At 33.0% G+C, this 21,950-nt stretch overlaps 1 protein-coding gene across 15 annotated transcripts in view; it reads left to right on the top strand.

Annotated features, from left to right (window-relative positions):
* Positions 1 to 21,950, top strand: part of ESRRG (estrogen related receptor gamma) — a 685,908-nt gene that overhangs the window by 613,226 nt on the left and 50,732 nt on the right. For 14 of the 15 annotated variants that reach the window (XM_056815934.1, XM_056815933.1, XM_056815938.1 and 11 more), the window contains 2 exons: positions 11,325 to 11,435; positions 15,063 to 15,245. In XM_056815934.1, the coding sequence (XP_056671912.1) occupies positions 11,325 to 11,435; positions 15,063 to 15,245 (294 nt within the window). The remainder of the gene's footprint in view (positions 1 to 11,324; positions 11,436 to 15,062; positions 15,246 to 21,950) is intronic. The other variant, XM_007481398.3, reaches the window with a different exon arrangement.

The following is a 21,950-nucleotide window of genomic DNA, read 5'->3' as shown; positions in this document are numbered from 1 at the left end:
CTTCCTCGAGATTTGGAAGACATTTACAGGTATGATAATTAAACCACTAAGAGCAGATGATATAAGACGACTAGATGATATAAAAATCTTTGTGGCAATTTTCTTTGATTAGATTCTCATTTCTAAGATAGATGGAGAACTGATTCAAATGTATAAGAATGAGATTCACTCTACAATTGATAAATGGTAATACAGTGTATATATAGGCAGTTTTCTAAGGGAGAAATCCAAGATATTAATAACTATAAGAAAAAGGATGTAAAACAGCATTTGACAAATGTGGCATACATTCATTCTTAGTCTTCTGGAATCTTGGTGTTGATCATTTCATTGATCCAACTTCTTAAGTCTTTCAAAATCATTATCTAAGTTGTTCTGCTTTTCTTTCTTCACTGCATTATTTCATACACGCTTTCCAGATTTCTCTGAAACCTTTTCCCATTTCTTATTGCACCCAGGCATTCATGTGGTATTATTTGTCCCATTCCTTAATTGAGAGGCGACCCCTTAATTTCCAGTTATGTACTATGCAAAAAGAGTTGATATAAATATTTTCATATGATTAGTAATACTTTGGATTTTTTCCTCAGAAAACTGCCTGTTTATAGCCCTGCTCCTATTTGTAATTTGTATAGTGGGTCTTATTTTAATCCATCTACTATCAGTTTTAGAAATGAGACTCTCATGTTAGAAACTTACTATACAATTTTTTTTCCTTAGCCCATTCTCCTCTGATTTTACCTGCTTTGGTTTTGTTTGTTGAAAAAAATCTATATTTTAAGTGATCAAAATTATTTTTTCTTTGCTTTTGAAATCTTCTCTATCCTTTATGCATGGTCCAGTTCTCTAATCAAATCTGAAAAAAAATTCTTCCTTGCTCTTATATTTATAAAGTCATTTAGAGTATTTTTAAAGTCATAACTCATAGGTCACAATTTATCCATAATGATGTACCTTTGAAAAAAATCGGTCTTGTTGATATTTTAGAATTTTAGAATTTTAGAAAAAATAATACTAGTGTTATGTTGTAGGTTAACAGTACTTCAAAATCAAATTTTGTCATGCATTTTTATTTTGACCTTCATCTCATGACTAGGAAGTGAGTATGTGAAAATTTAGTGTAATTCTTACTTATAAGTACTATTGGTAGTATATCCTTCAAAAACCTCACAAGTTTCTATGAGCTAATTATTTACTATGTAGAAGTCAAACTATCTTCAAGCTCATTGTTCTTTACTTTTTTTCCTTTATTTTTTTCCTATATATTTTTCCTTAATATTCAAATATGTTACTTTACTCAGCAGATACCTGTCTAATCCTCCATGAAACAAGTTACTGGCTTTTTGCTTTAAATCAGAATCTTGATAGCTTGTTTACTTTCATACTCAATTATTTTTGTATAAAGTTATTATTTGGCAGAAATAATATCTTGCCTCCAGTTATACAAGAGTCCCATGATGTCCATTCTTATTTCTTTTATTATTATTTTCCCCTTCCTGTTACTATTGCCACATTTAATTGTGAATTACCTGAATTTTTTTCTTCTGTTAATATATTACCCCACTTCATGGTATTAACTAATTCATAATCTTCTTCACATGCGAATGAAGTAACCCTAGAAAATGGTGTTTAAATGAGCAAAAGTTTCAACTGGATGACAATAAAACATGTCATTCTTACATGGGAGATGTTATTGGTGAAAAAAAGAAACTTAAGGAAAATTTGCCTATATTTCTTTAAAAAGCCCCGTGTTTAGCAAATGCAATCTAAGCCCTTTTTTGACAGGAATGAAGGTAAGAAATAATGCCTTTTGAATAGGAGCTTTCCTTTAATTACATTGGTTGGGTGATAATGGTTGGTATTGCATGTTTAATGTAACATTCTGAGTGTCCCTCTTCCTTTTTTCCTCACAGCCACCACGTCTTGAGCAGAAATAAAAGGTTCAAAGCTTGTCAGCATCAGTTTATAGATAGCTGTTTAAAAATAATGAGATATTGGGTATTGTAAGGCTCAGGGCTGTCTTGCCAGACTCATTTATTTCCATTCACCTTTTGTCAGAATTGCAGACAGAAGACATTCAATTAAAACTTGTCACCTGTTGCAGATGACCTAATTTGTACTTGTATGTGTCACAGATTAGGGTTCCATACTTCACATAGAACAACTTTCATTCTTGATGGGCAGTTTTCTGTGTAAACATTTTGTATATGGTCATTTTTTCTTGTCAGCATTTCAGTCATAGCCCATTTTGGAGGGCAAGAGTTCAAGCAAACTTTTGTAAGCCATGTCTTGCTCTTTGTAAAAGAACCCCTTTACTTATGCCCTACAAATGGATACCTTTTAAATTTCATTCCATTATCATCATTTAGAGACCAAAAAAGTAAAGACTTTCCCTTATTAATTTTTCGTATAAAATTGAAAATTTTTGTTGTCTTTTTAAACTATCACAACTATTTTGTTATCTTTCTCTGTATTCTATTGGTCTTTCATTTTCATTTTTTATATTTTATAGCCATTTATATATACTATGATTCTACCCTGTTGACTGAGCCTCATCTTATGCTAGTTATTCTATCATTATGTGGATTTCTGTTCTTTCATAAGGTGTAGCAATATTCTATTACCTTGATCTATAGTACAGTCTAATCAGGCACTCCACTTTCACTGGGCATCTTTTTGAGTTACAGTTTTCTGCACCTATAAATATTATTTCTTTGAATATTTTGTTTTATATGTTTTTTTTTGTTTAAATCACAATTACTACTTTGGAATATTTGCTCAGTACTAGAAATGCTGCGTCATAGGGCATAAAGAATTTGTCAACATTTTTTTTTAAGTCCAAAGACTTGTAGAATAGTCAGTCTCAATTCATTATCAATGCTTTAGTCTTCCGGTCTTCTCTCAACCCCTCCAACATTGAGTTTTATGAGTTTAAATCATGCTTAGCATTTTATTTAGAGTGAATCAAAATTTCATAGTTGTTTTCATTTGTGTTTTCTTTATTATCAGTGATTTGGAACTTCTTATATGCTGGTTAGCTATTTGTATTTCTACTTAAAATATTAGAGAATGGGTCATGTAAATCAAGAAATGATTTCCCCTTTGAGTCCTCAGAATATGCGGCACTATATATGTTATCTCTGTAGCAATAACAAAATTGAGTCTTCTAGCTCTGTTCATAAGAGGAGAGCTTTATATATTCTTTCTTAGAACTGCCTGTACTAAATAATCTCATCTAATAAGCAAACAACACTGTGCTAGGAATTTGGAAGAATAGTACTATTCTTTCTGAAGTTGCTTTAATCAAAATATGTATTATCCTCAAGCCCCTGTTTTCCAATTTGCAGAATCAGTTAGTTAGGATAGATGAATAAATTAGAATCCCTTAAAAGGACATAAAATGGGGAATGCTTTCCACCTCCAGAAAAAGAACTGTTGGAGTCAGATGAATATGGATCAAAGTATACTATCTATCACATCAGAGTATTTGTGGTTTTATTTGGGGCTTTTGGTTTTGTATGAGTTTGTTCTTTCAATAATGACCAATATTAAAATGTGTTTTGCATAATACATGTATGGCCCATATCAAATTTTTTTTATTGTGGAGCTCTTTCTCAATGTAAAGAGCTTTATTATTGTCATGATATAAGACATTGCTAAAAGGGACGAATTGGGGTTGAAGAGTCAGTGGCCATTTTAGAAGTGGTAATCCATTGAGGTAAATATGTTTGGGGATAGAAGGATTAAAGTTGCTTTCAGGGGTTGAGTTGTTGGGTTGCCTTCTAGCATCCTGATTATAGCAATATGTTATATTCACTCCCTAGTGTTAAGTGTAAATGCATAAAATTTTCACTCATTCCTTTACTCAGTAACCTATAAATATGCACAACTTGTCTAGGGTAAACTCATACACTCTATCAAGATATTTTCCCGAAGGAAAATCCCATCAGAGGCTGCCACTAAAATTCCTGCTGCTGCTTTTGATATTGCTAATCTGCCCTTGCTTCTCTTTCTGCTGCTACTCCGAGATTTTCAGTTTCCTCTCTTGATGGTTCTCCCACAGAATCTCAGGAGAATTCAAGGACACTGTAAGAAACTATATTTCCTCATCCTAGAAACTGACCTACTGTATCTGGAGACCACACAGTTATGTAGAAAGCTTTCATTCTCCTTATCGTCTGTTATCTAGAAGAATTCTGTTTTTTCCTCTTAAGTGTTTACAGGACTTTTTTTTGCAAACTGTATTTGCTACTATTTATTCTGAACAGTTAACCAATCTTATATTCCAAGAGCTAAGCACTTAGATAGCTGTTCCTTTTCAATATAAGCACTTCCACCTTTGTTGAAGTGTCCTGAGAGTCCATTTAATTAATGTTCTTAACAAAGCTTTGTTCAGGAACTTCATTAGATATGCTTTATTCTAAATTGAGCAAACCTGGCTAAGGGGGAAACCACTATTTAATTCACTAAAAGGGAGAACTTATTATTTGTGATGATTAAGAAGTATTTTTTTACTTTTCAATTTTGGCAGCATCTAAAATTAATCAAAATTTTTGCATTAGAGCAGAAAGTCTTAAAAAAGGGATGTAGTGTTAAAATTAGCTGACCTAAGAAGACCTTGTGCTGAACTAGTTTACTTTCTCTGTTTATTTGCCTCACAGCATTTTTTTTTTGCATCTCTGTCTATCCTTGCTATCCCAATTTTGTAAATTCTGACAATGTATGAGATTTGTAATTCCCTTGTGGCAATGTAGGCATATGTGTACTTGAAATAGGAGCCAATATGAAGTGCTCTATTAGGTTGGTAATGTTGACTATTAAAGTCCCTTTTTCCCCCTTTTTTAAAGGTAACAGTGAGTTTTCCCATGAATAATATTCTGTTACTTTAATTAACTTTGTTTCCTGTCATACAATAAACAGTTGCAAGGACCTTGTTTCCTAGGGAGAAATTTTATTTTAAAACTTTCCTTAACTGGTTAACAAGCATAAGCTAAACACAGAAAGTTTTGTATAGACTTCCATATTGTCAATGCCTATATCTTCATAGAAGATAATATGGTAGAGATTTGACAGTTACAGAATTAATTTGACATACGCAGATAAGTAATATGGATATTATGGATAATATGGATAGACCCTTCAATTCTTTGAACTTTGTGGATTGGTGGGTGGGTAGGTGGAAGGGAAGAGAGGCATGAGGGGAATGAAGTAATCCCTATTACGTATTTCATTACTTCAATAGATGTAGATAGCCACAGTATCTTATAGCAAATCTTAAAATTACCTCCCTCCCCCAAATAAAGGCCATCTAAATACATTGGTTGGTATTCTGATTTAGTGGTAAACATTCATCTTTGAAAGGAATTAGGTATTGCTAGAATGTGTTGAACTACTAATGAAATAATTCAATCTTGATTTCCAGCCATTTGTGCCCAATCTGTGTGCTCACAGAGTCAAAACTTAAAGGCCACGAAATAAATCACAAACATATAGTACTGTAGATTTTGTGAAGTTTTTCCCTCAAAATCACTCATTAGGTATATTGCACTTGTATTGATATCCTTGTTTTACAGATAAAAACATTGAGGCTCAGAGAATTTAATTGATATGCTCATTCAATTCAATATACATTAATTGCCACCATAAAGCTGTGGTAGTTATTAGAAATGCAAAAATAAATCTGGCCCTGCCTTCAAGGGGCTTTATGGTCCATTTGGTCTCATAGTTTGTATAGTTTTGTAAGTTTTGGTGTTTAGATTTTACCAAACTTCTTCACACGTTGCACTACACTAAATGTATAGGATAAAACTAAGTTGGTGTTGATCATCTATTAAATGACTATGATATAAGGAAATCTTGATTTGGTGTTTTGGGACATGATACAACATAAGTAATCACATATTGCACATATTTACATAGCATTTAAAAATAGTTTTCCATCTCTTTATTCAACAAGAACTTGATAGGATTTTAGTATTAGAAATCAGAAGGCTTAGTTTTTATTTCCATTTCTTCTCATTTGAGCTGACTTTCTCCTTTTTATATTGCCTATAAGGGTGTAACCCACCCTTTCTATGGGACAAATTATGTTTGTCTTTGATCTCTTGAGAGGTGTCTGGGAAGGAGCTTTGAGGTGGTAAGAAAATTGTGTTTTTATCTTTACCATCCTGGGATAATGAACATCGCTTTTATTTGTATACAGTTGATGATACGGAAACAAAGTTCTAAAAATGTTAGTTATGTAGCCAATTAGAAAGAGAGCTGAAACTATCATTGACTCAAAGCCCTTCTGTTCTTTCTACTGTTAGAATATCCCATAAATATAAAAGGGTGAGGGGCAAACAGACACATTAGTGAGAAGTACTTCCAACTTGAAGAAATATTTCTAGTTCCTGTTTTTTTTATTTGCTTTTTTGTTTGTTTGTTTGTTGTTTAATGTATTATCCAGTGAATTAAAAGGTAAAAAGCTTTGAAGCTGGAGATTATTTTAGTCTCAGAGATAAATGAGTGAAGATGATTCAGGTAAAAGAATAAGTACTTTAAAAATATAATATACATAGATATATAAATGTGTTTATATATACAGAGAAGTGGGAGGGCAAAGGAGGAGGAAGTGAAGAAGGGGGGAGAGAGAGAGAGACAGACAGACAGACAGAGACAGAGATAGAGACAGAGACAGAGAGAGAAACAAGTTAGCACTGAATTACTCAAAACTGTTGATAGGTACTTCTAGCCTGAAATATTACAATATGGAAAATAAGGAAGAATTCTCCTTTTAACTGAATCATCTTCACTCATGTGGTTCTAAGACCAAAAAGATCTCCAGGTAATATCTTTTTACATTTTCATTCATTGTAATTCATGAAAGAAAAAAAACTACGGAATCAGAAATATTTCTTCAAGTTATAGTGGTACTTTGGGCCAATTATCTATCGTTGGTACTTGATCCTAAGGTGATTTATGTTTTTCCTCCCTTTTTAATGGAGGAGAAAGAGGGATTTTTTTTCTGCTTTGAACATTTTATCTGAACTTATTTTCCATTGTGGGAAAAAATGGTTCATTTAATTGTACATCTCTGAAAATATAAATAAGGTACAACCTTGTATATCATGATAGATTTATATTATTTTAATTTAAGCTTGTTCTCTAGCTCTTTGATTAAACATTTTTCTGCCCTATGCAATATATCTTTTATCTCAGAAATCTATTCCTGAGGAGAATGATGACTAGAACCTGAATTATGCAGTATTCATTTTATAACCCTTCTTTAAATGATTTGGGAAGACATTTCATAATTCCATATGTGATTTCTTATGATTTCTTTGTTATATTTATTTTAAAAATTAAAGTGTCTTGTTATAATCTATTGATTGTTTTGTTTTTCTGCAAAAAAAAAACACAAAACTTTTCAGATGTGTGGATACATCACCAGTTTATATGCCTGTTTGTGAATAGGCTCACATATTTAATTTTGCCAAAGCTTGAAGAGATTTGGTATTATCCAAAAGTAAATATAAAATCAACTTTAGTTTTGCCTAAAAATTATAAACAAAACAATGACTTCTTTAGAAAATTAATTCTGAGAAGTATTTAAAGTATTTGAACTAAATGTCACTTATTGAGTCTTTTTTTTTTCTTAATTAAAATGAATGATAATTTTTGCATTTCCATTGTATGTTCACATAATAGCTTGTCTCAAGTGACATTGAGCTTTCTAAAGATGGGTCAATATAGGTGGTAATGGGTATTGATATATAATGTATTTAGTATATGTGCTTGACTTGTGATGTACTTTACTAAAGGCTAGGGAAATAGAGACAAGTAAAACAATTTCTGTCTTCTGAAATATAGCTTTTTAATGAGGGAATGCAGTATAAAAAGGAGAGTTAGATTGGATGAAGTACGCTTTAGCATGGTGAGCATGGAACTTTTGTCAACATAAAATGAGAGAGCTCTCAGATGTGGCATCCCAAAAGAAGAGTCAGATGTTTTAGTGAGAATGGGATGAGAATGATGGAATGAGTGGTCATATGAAGATAGCCAGAAAATGGCATGAAAGTTCATTTCCAGACTTTGTAAGACTTTGCACATCAGTGCCTGCCATCCTATGGACAGAGTCCCAGGTTCTGGTGAGAGGCAGATAAGCATGATGATAATTCTATGACTTATAAGATTCTCTTTGGCTTAAGACTTTTTTAATTCATAGATGAGTTCTTTGCCCACACAGTAGTGTTTTTTATTAATATAGAACTGAAGGAACAGATTTATTTGATTTCATCTCTACACATTTGTAGTAAACATAGTAGATCCAATAACAATATGGCCCTTTATTTATACCATGTTGAAGGACCATTACAGATAGTTTTAAGTGACAACACATTAGGCAGGTTGATTCTGTCCCAAATATAAAAGTGGTCAGTTTGATATGGATATTTAGTCATTCATGCTTTAGTTCAAAATTTCTATTAGCTTGCTTCTTATCCTTGTATTTTTTCTGGAAATGTATAATACTTATTATAAATATGGGTATAGGACAGAAATATAATTTAACAAAAAATGAGGAAATATGAAAAAACTTCCATTGTATAGCTAAATTTTATGTACAGGAGATTTGAAAACTGGATCTCCTGTGTCTTGTCCTAGTTGCGCTAGCTAGCTTAGGCTAGTTTTCATTTAGTTATGATATTTTAGCTGCCACTACCTTAGCCATTGTTTCTTCATTTGTATAGTTACTCAAGCCCTTAGGATTTTTGTTATTATTGGGAATCATATTTATATTTATTATATAACAAACATATATTCAATACATTAAAAAATTTAAAATAACTATACAAACTTATATTTACATATTTAAAAACTTAAATGGGTCCATTATCTTATCAATTTGAGAGTTCCTACCAACCAAATAATTTTATCCCATCCCTGCCTTTCCAACATCTGGGACTCATATTCCAAAATTTCACTCAGTAATTTTCACTCAAAGTACAGTTTCTCCCCATTTTCACACTCCTTACTTTGGAAGGGTGATAGTGGAGCACTTAAGCTATCTATCAGTAGTTTCTGTATTTATATATCACTTTATAATTCAGAGACAATTTTTCTAGCAATTTAATTAAATGAGTTATCACTGATAAACACCCAAAACATGAGCCAGAAATAAAAAACCTACGAACTTCCTTTGCCCTATAGTCCCATGTTTGCCCTTTTTCATCTCACAAAACTTCTTTCATATATAGGTATAAAATCAATACACACCCTGAGTTAATTGAGAAATGACAGGGGAGAGTGAGCATGCAGATATAGATAAATCAAATAAAATTAGAGATTTGTAAAGTACTTGGTAATACTTAAAGAAAGAGCTTTATAAATGAAGCTAAAAATACAAGCAAAATGGCAGAGATCTTTACTTCAAGGAACTTATATTCTAATGGAATTCTTGAAGAAGAGAGATTTGGTAAGGCAGTGAGTAGCACTGAGGCCCCAGCCTGGCACAATAAGGCAAAACATTTACATATCAAAGTCCAGGGAGCCAGGAGTGGAATCCAAATTTCAAGTCAGGTGGTGGTGGTTGGGGAGTAGTGAAAAAAAGGTTCATGAAGTTCAAAACACCTAGAGCATATTTAAATTATTTTGGTAATGTCATTTAGATGTTGAAAACCCCTTTAGTCTCAAAGGTTTTATACAAATAGGGAAAACCTCAGTGCTTTACAAAATTAATGAATATGTGCTAAATCAAAAGGAAAATGAGGAAATTGGAAAGATAAAGCACAAAATATTTTTGGGGGATAAAGGGAAGATCTTAAGCTTCAAAGTAAAAAAGGGTTTGGACAAAAATGAAAATCAAGTTATTTGGCCTAAAATGTTTCTCAGTGATCTTTTAGTTAGTCATTTCATTACTAAGAACAAAGATTGTTCATTGTAACAGGATTTTAATATTGAATATTTCTTTTAAAAGATAAATCATAATATAAAACTGGTTTCGTATTAATTTTCCTATTAGCTAAAGTTTTTAATAACCCCTAAAATACTAACGTCATTACTTTTAAATGTTAACTGATATATCAACACTTATCTATCTTTTCCAGAGTTGACCTATACGTATGACTTGCCTTACAATAATCAATATATGTTTCCTTGCCAAATACACTTCAGCATACACACATTATTTCGCCTTTTAACAACCTGAAATTTCAGTCTTTATGTTTCCCTAAAACACCAATGTGAGTTTGAGTTCATCAAATTGAGTCCTTTACGACTATCACACACTGTATTTTCATTGACACATACACAAAACTAGTCAAGGTTTTAATAAAGAATGATGACAGCATCCTATTCAATTAATTCTTACCACTGCATAAATAAATTCTTTCTAAAGAAATATATGCTTTTATATTTGTCACTCCACCTAGACACAATCCAGGATTTTGTTTTCTGAAATATCCTAATTATTTATCTAACCTGTGTCTTATGACCTGCAGATGTGCTCATATTCTAAATATTTGACTTTACCTTCCAACTTCTTAATTGTTGTATTTGAAGTTACAGAAGTCCTTAACAACAGAGCATCTAATCCAAAGTGACCTGAGTTACTTGTCCAAGATCATTTTTTACATTTTCCATACGTTTATATTCCCCACAAGTTCTTCATTCTATCTAATGAAAGACAATAAGTCAGAGTAAATAGAGTCAGCCTTGGAGGCATGGAAGACCTAGGTTTAAGTCTCATGACACATATTACCTATGTGACCCTGAAAAAGTCACTTAACCTTTCAGTCAAACAAGGAACTCTTTTTTTTTCAGAAGTTTTATGGTTTTTTTTTGGTTTGTTTTTTGTTTTTTGTTTTTTTTATAAATAGTTAACTGGTAGTATTTGGGGAATAATGGTTGATTATCTGAGAACCTCTCATGCTTTTCCATGTCTAATTTGCCAACTTGCCTTCTTATTTATGTGTGTCTTAAGCCTATGGTTTGCAGAGATGTTAAAGATTTCAGTGTGTAGTCTTTATCAGCACTACAGCTTCAAGATCTAAAAATTTGAATGATGAGCCATCATTGCTTTAATGCAAAAAAATATATAGCTTTATACTGGTCCTGCCACATACAGAGCTCAGTGAAAAGAACAGTAGGACTTCCTAGGACTTCTGCTACCATCTTTTCCACATATAAATTACCGTGTCCCTTTTACCTTCTGTAACAGTGTGTTTTAGAGATACTCCCAGATGCTTCTTATTTACCCCTGCCTATAATCTCAGAGACAGCAATGTAATGGTCTCTCTCTTACTCTCTTTCTCTCTTTTTCTCTCACTCTCTCATATGTATATTAGGAGTGCGTCTTGATAGAGTACGTGGAGGTCGCCAAAAGTACAAACGCAGAATAGATGCAGAGAACAGCCCATACCTGAACCCTCAGCTCGTTCAACCAGCTAAAAAGCCATGTAAGTATATTAGATATTTTGGTTTTCCCAAATGCTTTTCTATTAACTTGGTGTGTCAGCCCACGCCACTGCCTTTAGTAGGAGTTCTCTTTGTATAAGGGCTATGGCATTTATTATCAGTGGGTTTGCTATAAGAGAATGCAAGATATAATCTGGCTAATTACAATTTTTGTGTCAAAAGCTTTGGGTGTTTTTCTTTTTTTTTGTTCTTATTTTTAAAGCTTTTTAATACACAGTTTATGCAGTGCAAATTTTACATTTACAGATTGTCTTTATTTTCAGTGGCATATAAAATGAATCATACTGTGATCATTAGCTCATTGGAGCTGCTACTTTCAGATTTCACAAGAAAGTGATTTTTGTAGTTTTCACTAACTAAATGAGTTTGACTGCTCAACCTCCCAATGAAAATACATTAGGGGCCTCATTAATTTGGAGATATAGAAGGTTAACACAGTAGCTAGCAACAGATTAAAACAAAAATGTGCCACACTAATAATAAGCATAGGTTGGTAGTTCCTTTAAAAATGCCCATATGGGCACTATGAATTATTTTAAAAGAGCTTATGATTTTATAACACCAGTTTGCAATTTATATGATATTGGTATATTCCTAAAAGGCAAAACTGTTCTCTCTCTTTTTTTTAATTAATGACGAGCATCTTCACTAAAGATTGAATGCAATAACTTCTTCAGTTCTCTGGAAGATACATTAATTTCAGTAATGTATCTCTCTCCATTTTGGAGATGCCAAGTCAGAATTCCTATCAGATAGTTATAGATGCTTGGAAAACTGATAATAGAATTCTACTGTTCAGTTGTCATGGTCACAAAATCCACATGTAATATAATCTTAGGGAGTTTGTGCAACTATCATATCCAAGCCTTCTTAGAAATCCCCATCTCCTCTTCTCTTCTCCCCCTCCACCCACCAATATTTCCTTCAAACTCTGGTCCTCCAGGAGGGGTCACTGCTCTGCACATTACTGGGAAGAATCTGGAGATCTTTGGAGCAAATAAAATATACCTCGATTTATAAGCAGAAGGAAATCTTAGCCATGTCAAAAGAAAAAATAAGCAGTTTTACATGAAACTGTAGCTTAGGAGAACATATGGCATAGTTTCCTTTTGCCTTTCCAAAAAACATTATGTTGATTATACCTTCAATTGTCCAATCTGGCATCTTTTCTTCAGCCTCTATAAGCTGTTTCTGTTCTGTAAATACAGTCTGGGGCTGCATTAAGCAGATTTTGTCCATTATAATAAAACTTTCTGATAACATAATGAAATTTAATAAATGTTAATGTTTAGTTTAATTACAACTCTAGTTTTCTCGGAGTTAGTATGATACAGATTTTCTATTTCTCATTTATTTTACATTGACTTGCACTTAAAAAGGATTGAGTGTTTCCCTTTTTAAAGAAGAATTAACATGTGCCTGCATTAAAGTTAGAATCATAAGGGAATTTCCCAGGATCCCTGTGTGAGGCTGAGAATCCTGGGAAGTAATGCGATACAATACCTTTAAGAAGCTTATAGCAATTTCAGCAAGCCTCATTTGTCTGAAATAAACTACCCTTCTAATAAATCATTACTCATTATCTAAAGGCCTGTATGTTAATTTTCCTTAGTTCATCCAATTAGTGTGTTTTTGTAACAAACATTTATAAAACTTAATTTTCAGATTGTGTCAGATAAGTGTCAAGAGACAGGGAATCTGTTTTGTTGAGAAAGTAGCCTGGGAGATTTTCTAGACCCTGACTGATCGTTTGTGCATTACAAAGGCAAAGGAATGAAAATTGGGTTCTATTGATTCTAATTAGGAAACATTAAATAAGATTTACCTAGAAACAGTGCTCATGGCTATTCAATTTTCTGAATGATGGACCTTTTAAAACACAAACTAAGTTTTTCTATCCCTTCAATGTAAGTGCCATTTGATGGAAGTAGGATTTTGCCCTATCATCAAATCATAGAGTTTCAGTCACTCTATTTTTAACTTTTTATTATTCTTCTATAGTCCACAGTATATGATAATCTGCCCAAAGATTTCATATTACATTGCCAGAATAATTAAAGCTGAAATTCTCCAACTATAATAAAAATATATAGTATGTTCCTACATCATAGCAAAATAACCAGTTCTTTTTGAAAAACTGTGACTCAGAATATTTTCCTCAAATTATGAGAGAAGAGGAAGAATTAAAACCAACAAAAGAAAAAAAAATGATCAGAAGAACAGTTAATGTTCTTCAAAACTTAAACTAATGCCTTAGTTCATCTTAAGTGATTTTTCTATACATGTCACTTATTATAAAGTCCATATTTATGATGTTTTACACAATTACAACTACAAATGTATGATTCTGAATTTGGAAAATGCCTTCTCTTGGAAAAGGGAAATTGCTATATTTAATGAAAACATACAGTTTCCTTTATTTTCAGAAAAGCATTTTCTGAAATCCAGAAAAGTTTTCAGCAAAAGGAAGACAAATTACATTTGTCCTTTTATTTAAAAAACAAAAATGTTTCAATGTGTCACTTTCAAGCTAGTCATCAGCCACTCACATCATATTTCACCTTATTTTAAAAGTTGATTTTCAATTAAGGCAGTAATAATCAAATATCTAGGTTTTTTTCCTTATCCATTCATTTTTCCTTTGCAATCAATGTAAACTACACATTGAAAAGATGGTGAAGTACTCATAGGGAATGAAAATTGGGCCAGCCAGAAATTATTCAGTTAGCAAGGCTTTACAACCTCTTCTATAAACTCTCTCATGCCCCAAAGCAATAAAACACATTTGATGTGATGCTTTCCATTTGGCTCTGGTATATTTTATGTAGGATTTTTAAAAATCATATATCACAACTTTCAGATGCACATATATGAAGGGAAGAAAGTGTTAGACAATAGAAGAGCATAACAGTTAAATAAATAGAAACCAGACTTGAAGAAGCATGTACATTTAAAAAGAGAATCTTTTTAGAAATGTTTTTTTTTCGTTTTGATATTGGTTTTATCTAGATATTGATATGAGAATATGTCTATGTGTGAGGAATTTTGGTACAGGGAGGAAACCAATTTCCTCTTTAGTGAATGCATCCCATGGAGATGAGTTTGAATATAATAATCAGTCATTCAGCCAGGCAGAAGGACTGTGACCTTTGCCCTTTTTAAAGAAATTAAGACAATTAATGACTTTGGTATCTTTGATTTTCATGGGCAGTCACCTCTACCTCACATTATATCATAGATTTTATTAGTTTCCTGTTGGACATTCCTTTAAATATATTATAGTTCTCAGTCCCCATGGTACAACAGTCTACTGGTAATGAAAACACATGTGAGGCAGCACTTTCTTTTTGCCTATTTTCAGGAAATCATTTTATTATTAGACCTAGAATCTCTTTTTCCAGGAAGGAGAACCAAGCGTTGGTTTTATTCCATGCCTTATTGATTGGCACAGTTTTTGGGTAGGTCATATTAAGGTCTTTTTAGAAGAAATATATTTTCAAAAAGAATGGAAATACATCTAAGCTAATACCTTATTTACTGTTAGTTTAGGAAACCTGAATAGTTTATGGTTGAGAAAAAACAGGATGATACTACTAGTGATGTTGTAGTGCTCTGGTCCGTTCCTGCAGATAACAAGATTGTCTCACATTTGCTGGTGGCTGAACCGGAGAAGATCTATGCCATGCCTGACCCTACTGTTCCAGACAGTGACATCAAAGCTCTAACTACTCTCTGTGACCTGGCTGATAGAGAACTGGTGGTCATCATTGGATGGGCTAAGCATATTCCAGGTACATTTAAAAGCAAGAACAATAACAACAGTAAAAACATTTAATGAAAAATCCAAACTTTTAACTTCTCCTATTCTTTTCTAAAACAAAAGACTCTTCTAGCCTTTAAAAAATATTATGTGGTCTTACTATTTAATTCATCCTCATGTTGCTCAATCAGCTTTCCTGTGCAAAATGTCCATTTTCAAACTTTTTTATTACATAAAAGAAGGCTTCCATAGTTCTTGTAGAACTCACATAATATGATGCAATTTTAATTTAAGAAAAGCTTTGCATTCAGTGTTTTTCTTTCAAGTTAACAAATTTTAAGTGTTCTGTACTTTTTATTCTTTAAGAGCTTTTGCCATTTGACTAAAATATGTTGATACATTTATGGTAACTTGATTTTACATTAGTTAAATATGGTTTTTCAATTAGAGAAGATAGAGTGCCGAAGAAAGTAAAATATTATTTAAAAATGTCTTCCTTACACAATTTAGAATCATTGAACCTGGCTACTTTCTAACTTAGAAAAGGTGACTATTTTCTATCAGTGGCCTGAATTTTATCCTCTTTCATTCTTTGGATGATCTATACTGAGCTCGCCGTCTCTCTCTCTCTCTCTCTCTCTCTCTCTCTCTCTCTCTCTCTCTCTCTCTCTCTCTCTCTCTCTCTCTTTCTCTCTCTCTGCCTCTCACTCAATACACACACACACACACACACACATACACACACACACACACACTCATGCGTGCGTGCACACACTTATAGTTTACTGATGGAATGCTTATTTTTTATAAATATTAAAATTTATGGAGTAAATATTTTAAAACATGCTTATTATGGTAAAGTTATGTAAACATAAAAAATTTTTCCAGATGTAATTTGAGAATTAAAAACTTTAAAATTCCCAGTTTTTCTCACATGAAAAGTATCCTGTTACTTCTGCAGAAAAAATATCTACAATTTCAGAGATAGTCACTATTGGACTAAAACTGTATTTTTTTTTCCCTTGAACTTTGTACCACAAATGGTTTATAAACAAGCTTTTGAATCATGAGCAATGTTTTTCTGGTACAGTTAACTTATTTCTGTCTCCTTAAACTAGTTTGTCTTTATGCTTTGAATGCTACAGTAATTTCTTTAATCAAATTGATGGAAGTCCCTTTCCCAGCCCACACTGAAACCAATTTATTGGTCATGATACGCCAGCTATGTTGCTAACAGTCGTAACGAACTGTCAGGCAATATCGCAGTGAAGCTAATTTGAAGTCATTAGGTGTGCAGCATTCAGGCAACAATTTGTTACAGCGGTTAGGAACACAGCTGACATTTCTGAATGGCTTTGTTCGGTGCAGTTCTAGATGAGCCCAAGCAAATTGTAAACTAATTTAAACATCACTCTGTATTATACCAGCTACTTTGTCTTACACTGTTTGCTAATAAAGCACCCTAAATTAAGTCAAAACTAGTTAAATAGGTGAGCTTGAGAGTTTTCTCTTTGGATGATACCAACTTCAGGATTATTAGTTATAAAGTCAGGATGAGATTTCAGCCTCAAAACTGCTCAGGCATTTGTTTTGAAATTGCATATTTGTTGCTTTGATATCAGAAGGAATGAGAAATTTAATGGATCTTTAAGAGTAAGAGAGAATCCCAGGGAAAAAAGAGAAACCTATCAGATGGTGAGTTATGGCTAATCAACTGAGGACTACATGTAAAATCATTTGGAAATGACAGTAATGCACCAAGAATCTTCATCCACAACATTGAAGCCAGAAAAGGTAAAAGCACCATTTGACTGTGGGCAATAGTGCTAAAAAGACTCAACTCTTCAGTCCTCAGTAAGACTACTATGAAGGGGCAAGTCAGAACCACAGTGGACAGAGTTGGCCTGGAGTCAGGAGGATCTGGGTTTAAATCTGGGCTCAATTGCTTTCTAGCTGTGTGACCCTTGAACATATTTAACCTGATTATCATTAAGAATTTTCTCTAAAAAAAAAAAAAAAAGACCACTATGTGCCTAATACTCTTGTGAGTGCAGGGAATACTGAAAGATCCCAATGAAAATCCCAGCGAGTAAACATCGAAAAATTAGTCAATTTAGTAGGACTGAAATTAAGTCAGTTATTTGTTAGGAGCCATACTGAAATGTCTGTTCCTTCCCTGTTAAGGAAAAAATAAGGGAACAAAATTTCCTTTTTATCTTTTGATGAGGAAAAAAAGAACCTTTTGTGGAAAGTTTATACTCTTAACATAGCAGGGGTGTCAAATTTAAATAGAAATGAACCCTTACAAGCCACATATTGACTTAGAAAACCACAAATTAACATTATCTATGTTATTGTAACTAATTTTTTAAAACTTCCCCATATCATTTTAATCTGGTTGGGGCTCCACTCCCAATTGCTTGTGATTTTGACACCTCTGCTCTGAAGGGTTTGAGACAGATAAGAATGGGGATTGGTTTGAGATTCCATCAGCCATGAATGATTGCTGCTAGTTTTGAGCTTTGTACTCTTGGGAAATGGATCAGGGTATTGATAGAGTCGAGATATATGATCACTTGCTTGATTTTGCTATATTTTCAAGATATCCTGAGTTAGCACTAAAGTGATCATAAAATTTTGAAGTAAAAACACAGGAAACTTCTTTAAATTGAGCTGTACTCTTAGAGCTTTCATGATCTTAGACACAATATCATCCAAATGACTCATTTTAAGAATTGTAGGAACTTTGGGTCCTACAGATTAAATGATTTGCACAAAATTATATTTTTAATGAATGTGAGAATCTAGATCTTTCCTTTATTGACTCTTTTGTTTTTATTAAACCCTTACCTTTTGTCTTGGAATCAATACTGTGTATTGGTTCCGAGGCAGAAGAGTGATAAGGGCTGGGCAATGGGGGTTAAGTGACCTGCCCAGAGTCACACAGCTAAGAAGTGTCTGAGTATACATTTGAAATCAGGACCTCCCATCTCTAAGCCTGGCTCTCAATCCATTGACTCTTAATTCAAGAGCTTTTATTTCCTATTATACCATAGTTATTACTGGAATGCCTTAGAATGTATTATTTCTTTGGAGAAGTATGATGAGTTCTTTGAATTGAACAAGGGTCATACAGCATGCCACAGTTCAAGAAATTGGTGAAGAGCAGCAGCACATTAGAGGATGTTGATGGAAATAAAGTATTAAAGGGATATAAACGTGGAAGTATTATATGTTATGTCTACATTTTGGTAACATGTACACACATACATTTATACACATACCTTGATTAAAAAAAAAGAACTATGATAATAATAGAATAACAGTTCCAATGACAAGAATGGATTCAGAATTCGACTCAACTCAAAACTTAACTCTTAACAGTTTAATTTACATTTAAGGTTTCTCAGTGTAAAGAGAAATAATTTCCAGAGATACTATATGAAAGATCTTCAGAAAACTGCAAACTCTTTTCTTATACTCCTCCTATCTTGGATTCATAATTGGTGACTCTTTGAAAAATAATCTCATCTCTCCTTAGGTAAATTTGAGAGGCTCTTCTCAACTCTTGGGCATAACCTCCCTAGTTGATTTTTGCCAAATAAAAAGAGAGTAAAGAATTGAATAAAAGGCTCTACTCGAAGGAATGACTTTTATCAGTCGATAGAATTAGTTGGCTCGCGTTAATAAATCAAATAAATGGAAAGTGTGTTGTTATGAAACATGACCATGCCTTATCTCAAGAAGAAAAAGATCACAATGGCATTAGGAAATGCTTGACTTTAGTTAGAGGAGCATAAGGGCACAAGAACAGATGATGGTGCCCTAATAGCCCTTCTTAAGAATGACAGGGCCCCGCCATTAGCATCCTTTTATATCCTTGGAAATTGCTCATGCCTCGCTTTTCTGGTTCCTATCTGCCTGACTCTTTTTTTATTTCTCTTTCAATTTCGTCCGCGCTCGGATAAGCGCATGCTAACACAATATGATTGAGCTGTAAAATGGAACGCTGTCGCCTCTAATCTCTTTTATGTAGATATGGAGGTACTTGCACATTGCACTTCATTCTCTTTCCATTGTTGGCCTTTTGAGAATGGGCTGCCTAGTAATGGAGGCTCAGTCAAATATTAGAGCTAGGTTTCACAGGGTGTGATAAGAAGATTATCGGCCCAGCAGTCAGATCTATTATTGTTCTTTGTGCCAGATTAAAATATTCTTATGTACCGTAACTTCGTTAGCAGAATGCTGAAGGTGCTTAGTCAGATGCTGTTTGGAAAGACATCACCCATATTAGCTGACCTATATAAATGGCTTAAATATATTAATGGATCCTGTTCCAAACAAAGAATATTAAGCATTAAAGGAACAAACAATCCATGTGGGAAATTTTTTTCCCTTTCCATTTTTGCAAGAGTTGCAGGGTCATGTGTCTCTTTTGAATATGACAAATTAAACAGTCTATTGTCCAGTAAAGGGTAGAATTCTGCTGAAGTCTGATTGCTACATGGGAATACTTATTCATTATTCCTATAATGTCACTAGATCTCTGATACTTGGGTTTGGGGAGGAAGGAATAATTTTGCATCACTTTTTTCTCCTTAGTGGAGTATGGAAGCACCCAGGTTTGTTTTTAAATACATTGTTGTACTAAACAGTTCTTAAGAAATGTACACATGTGAAAACTATTGGGTAAGTTAAGTAAGTTAAGAGATCAATTTTGTCCACTTGGCATAAAAAAAATTTGGGCAAAACCAGTAAATTAAATGATTCTTTCCAAAAGTGTCTGGTTAGCTTCCCATCAGGAGTGCTCAGACTTTACCAGAAATGACAAAGCCGTTTAAAAACTATGGATAAAAACTTGTGCTACACCAGGGTGTAAGTTCTGATGGAGCAAATCCAGGAATGTTTTGAATATTTTAGTGCTAATGTTAATGTTTTATGAAACATTATTGCTTCAGCACACTCTTTGTAGAGCACAATATTTAAGGTTTCCTTTCTAAAGCAGCTCTCCTGGGTACAGTTTAACATTCTAAAACTGAACAAGAACATGATTTGCTGCAGAGTTGTCATTTTTTAAAATGCCCTTTCCTCATCATGAACTTCTGGTAGCACCACTCTGTGTGATAATGACATGGAGAAGAAGCATAAAGAATGTGGTGGAAATAATCACTTGCAATGTTTTCAGCAGTATACATTGACTGCAAAGAGTGTTTGCCCATGTATGTATGTAATAGGGAGGGAGTATGGCTGAACATGTTTCCTTATGCATTAAAGTCAAACCAAATAATCAAAACATGACCAAAATAAGCAAAGAAGCAAAACTTAGTAGGGATCTGAAAAGTATTTGATTAAACATATGTACTTAGCAAAGAGCTTTTGTATAGACATGATTATAATTTTCTTTTATAATTATATTTATATATAATTATATTATTATATCATAAATTTCTTTTATAATTTTAGACTTGGCGATTAGATTTACATACCCTACTCTATACCTTCTTTCACTAAATTTAATTATTAGGCTATTTCAAGGTATTTGTTAAACCATATTCAGTCAATTTGGCAGAACATAAACTCCTTGAAGTTAGGGACTATTACAGATTTTTATTTTTATTTTTATAGTTCTCCAACTCTATAGAATACATGTAGCAATTTTACAAAAGCAAATCAAATTGTTGAACTCTTGTCCTTAAGCTGTTGGATTTAAATCAGGCTCTTGGTAATAATCTAATTAATTAGAATTATGATGGCCAAGACCATCATTTCTCTCCTAGTCTTCTCTCTTTTCTCCCTTTTTCCCACCTATATACAAATCTCCCACCTATGCACAGACCCATATAGGTCTCATTCAAAAAGTTCTTTTTCCTTTTACCTTGGTTCTACTAGTCTATAAAATAGAACTATTTTCTATTGTGTTTAACTACCTTTTAGTACTATTTGATGAATTAATAAGTTAAATGCCCTTCATACCCTGGGAGATAAGTGTTTCATGAAAACAATGCAGTTTGTTTTACCCATGTATATTTAAATACCAAATCAAAATATTATTTGCCATATTTAAAAGAATTGAGGCAACACTTTTATGATATTTAAGGCCAACCTTCACAGATCACAGTGTGTTTCCTTTCCCTCTTTACTCCTTATTGACCCTCTCTTCAACCCTAATCTCTCCCTCCCATGGTCTGGTTGCACTTTCTCCCCTGCGTCCCCCTTTATCTGCCTCAACCAATCTCCAAATGAATGCGTGTCTATCATGGCCTTGGCGTTGACACTCTGGATATATTGATTAATAGTTGCCCTAAGCTCCTTTTAGCAAATCAAATTTTCACTTTTAGCAAGGATTTCGCCTCTGATTTATTCAGCAAAGTGAAATGCACTAAATTGACTTTGACATTCAGGGAAAATGGCTGAAAAACAAAGAGGACAGGAAAGAGATATAAATTGTGTGGCAGCTGGAGACTTCAAGCATCAGAGAAACATTTTTCTATGTAATATAGGGTAATTTGAAAATACACTATTTAAACAAGGAAGAGATGTTTTTTTTTTCAAAAATTACTTGCCCTTGTGATTTATTTTGGTAATAGAACTGGTGAGTTTTTTATAGTAAGGCACAGAACTTTTAACAATTGCATCATATTTGGAAATAGTTCCTAAGATGACAAATAATAGATACCCCTTCTTTATAAAATAGTTTTGATTACTTAAAAAAGTCAACTTCTAGGATCCTCAAACT

The sequence above is a fragment of the Monodelphis domestica genome, chromosome 2, assembly GCF_027887165.1.
Source record: "Monodelphis domestica isolate mMonDom1 chromosome 2, mMonDom1.pri, whole genome shotgun sequence".
Lineage (NCBI taxonomy): Eukaryota > Metazoa > Chordata > Mammalia > Didelphimorphia > Didelphidae > Monodelphis > Monodelphis domestica.
Note: the sequence above shows the minus strand (reverse complement) of the source record. Positions and strands in the feature narration are given on the sequence as shown.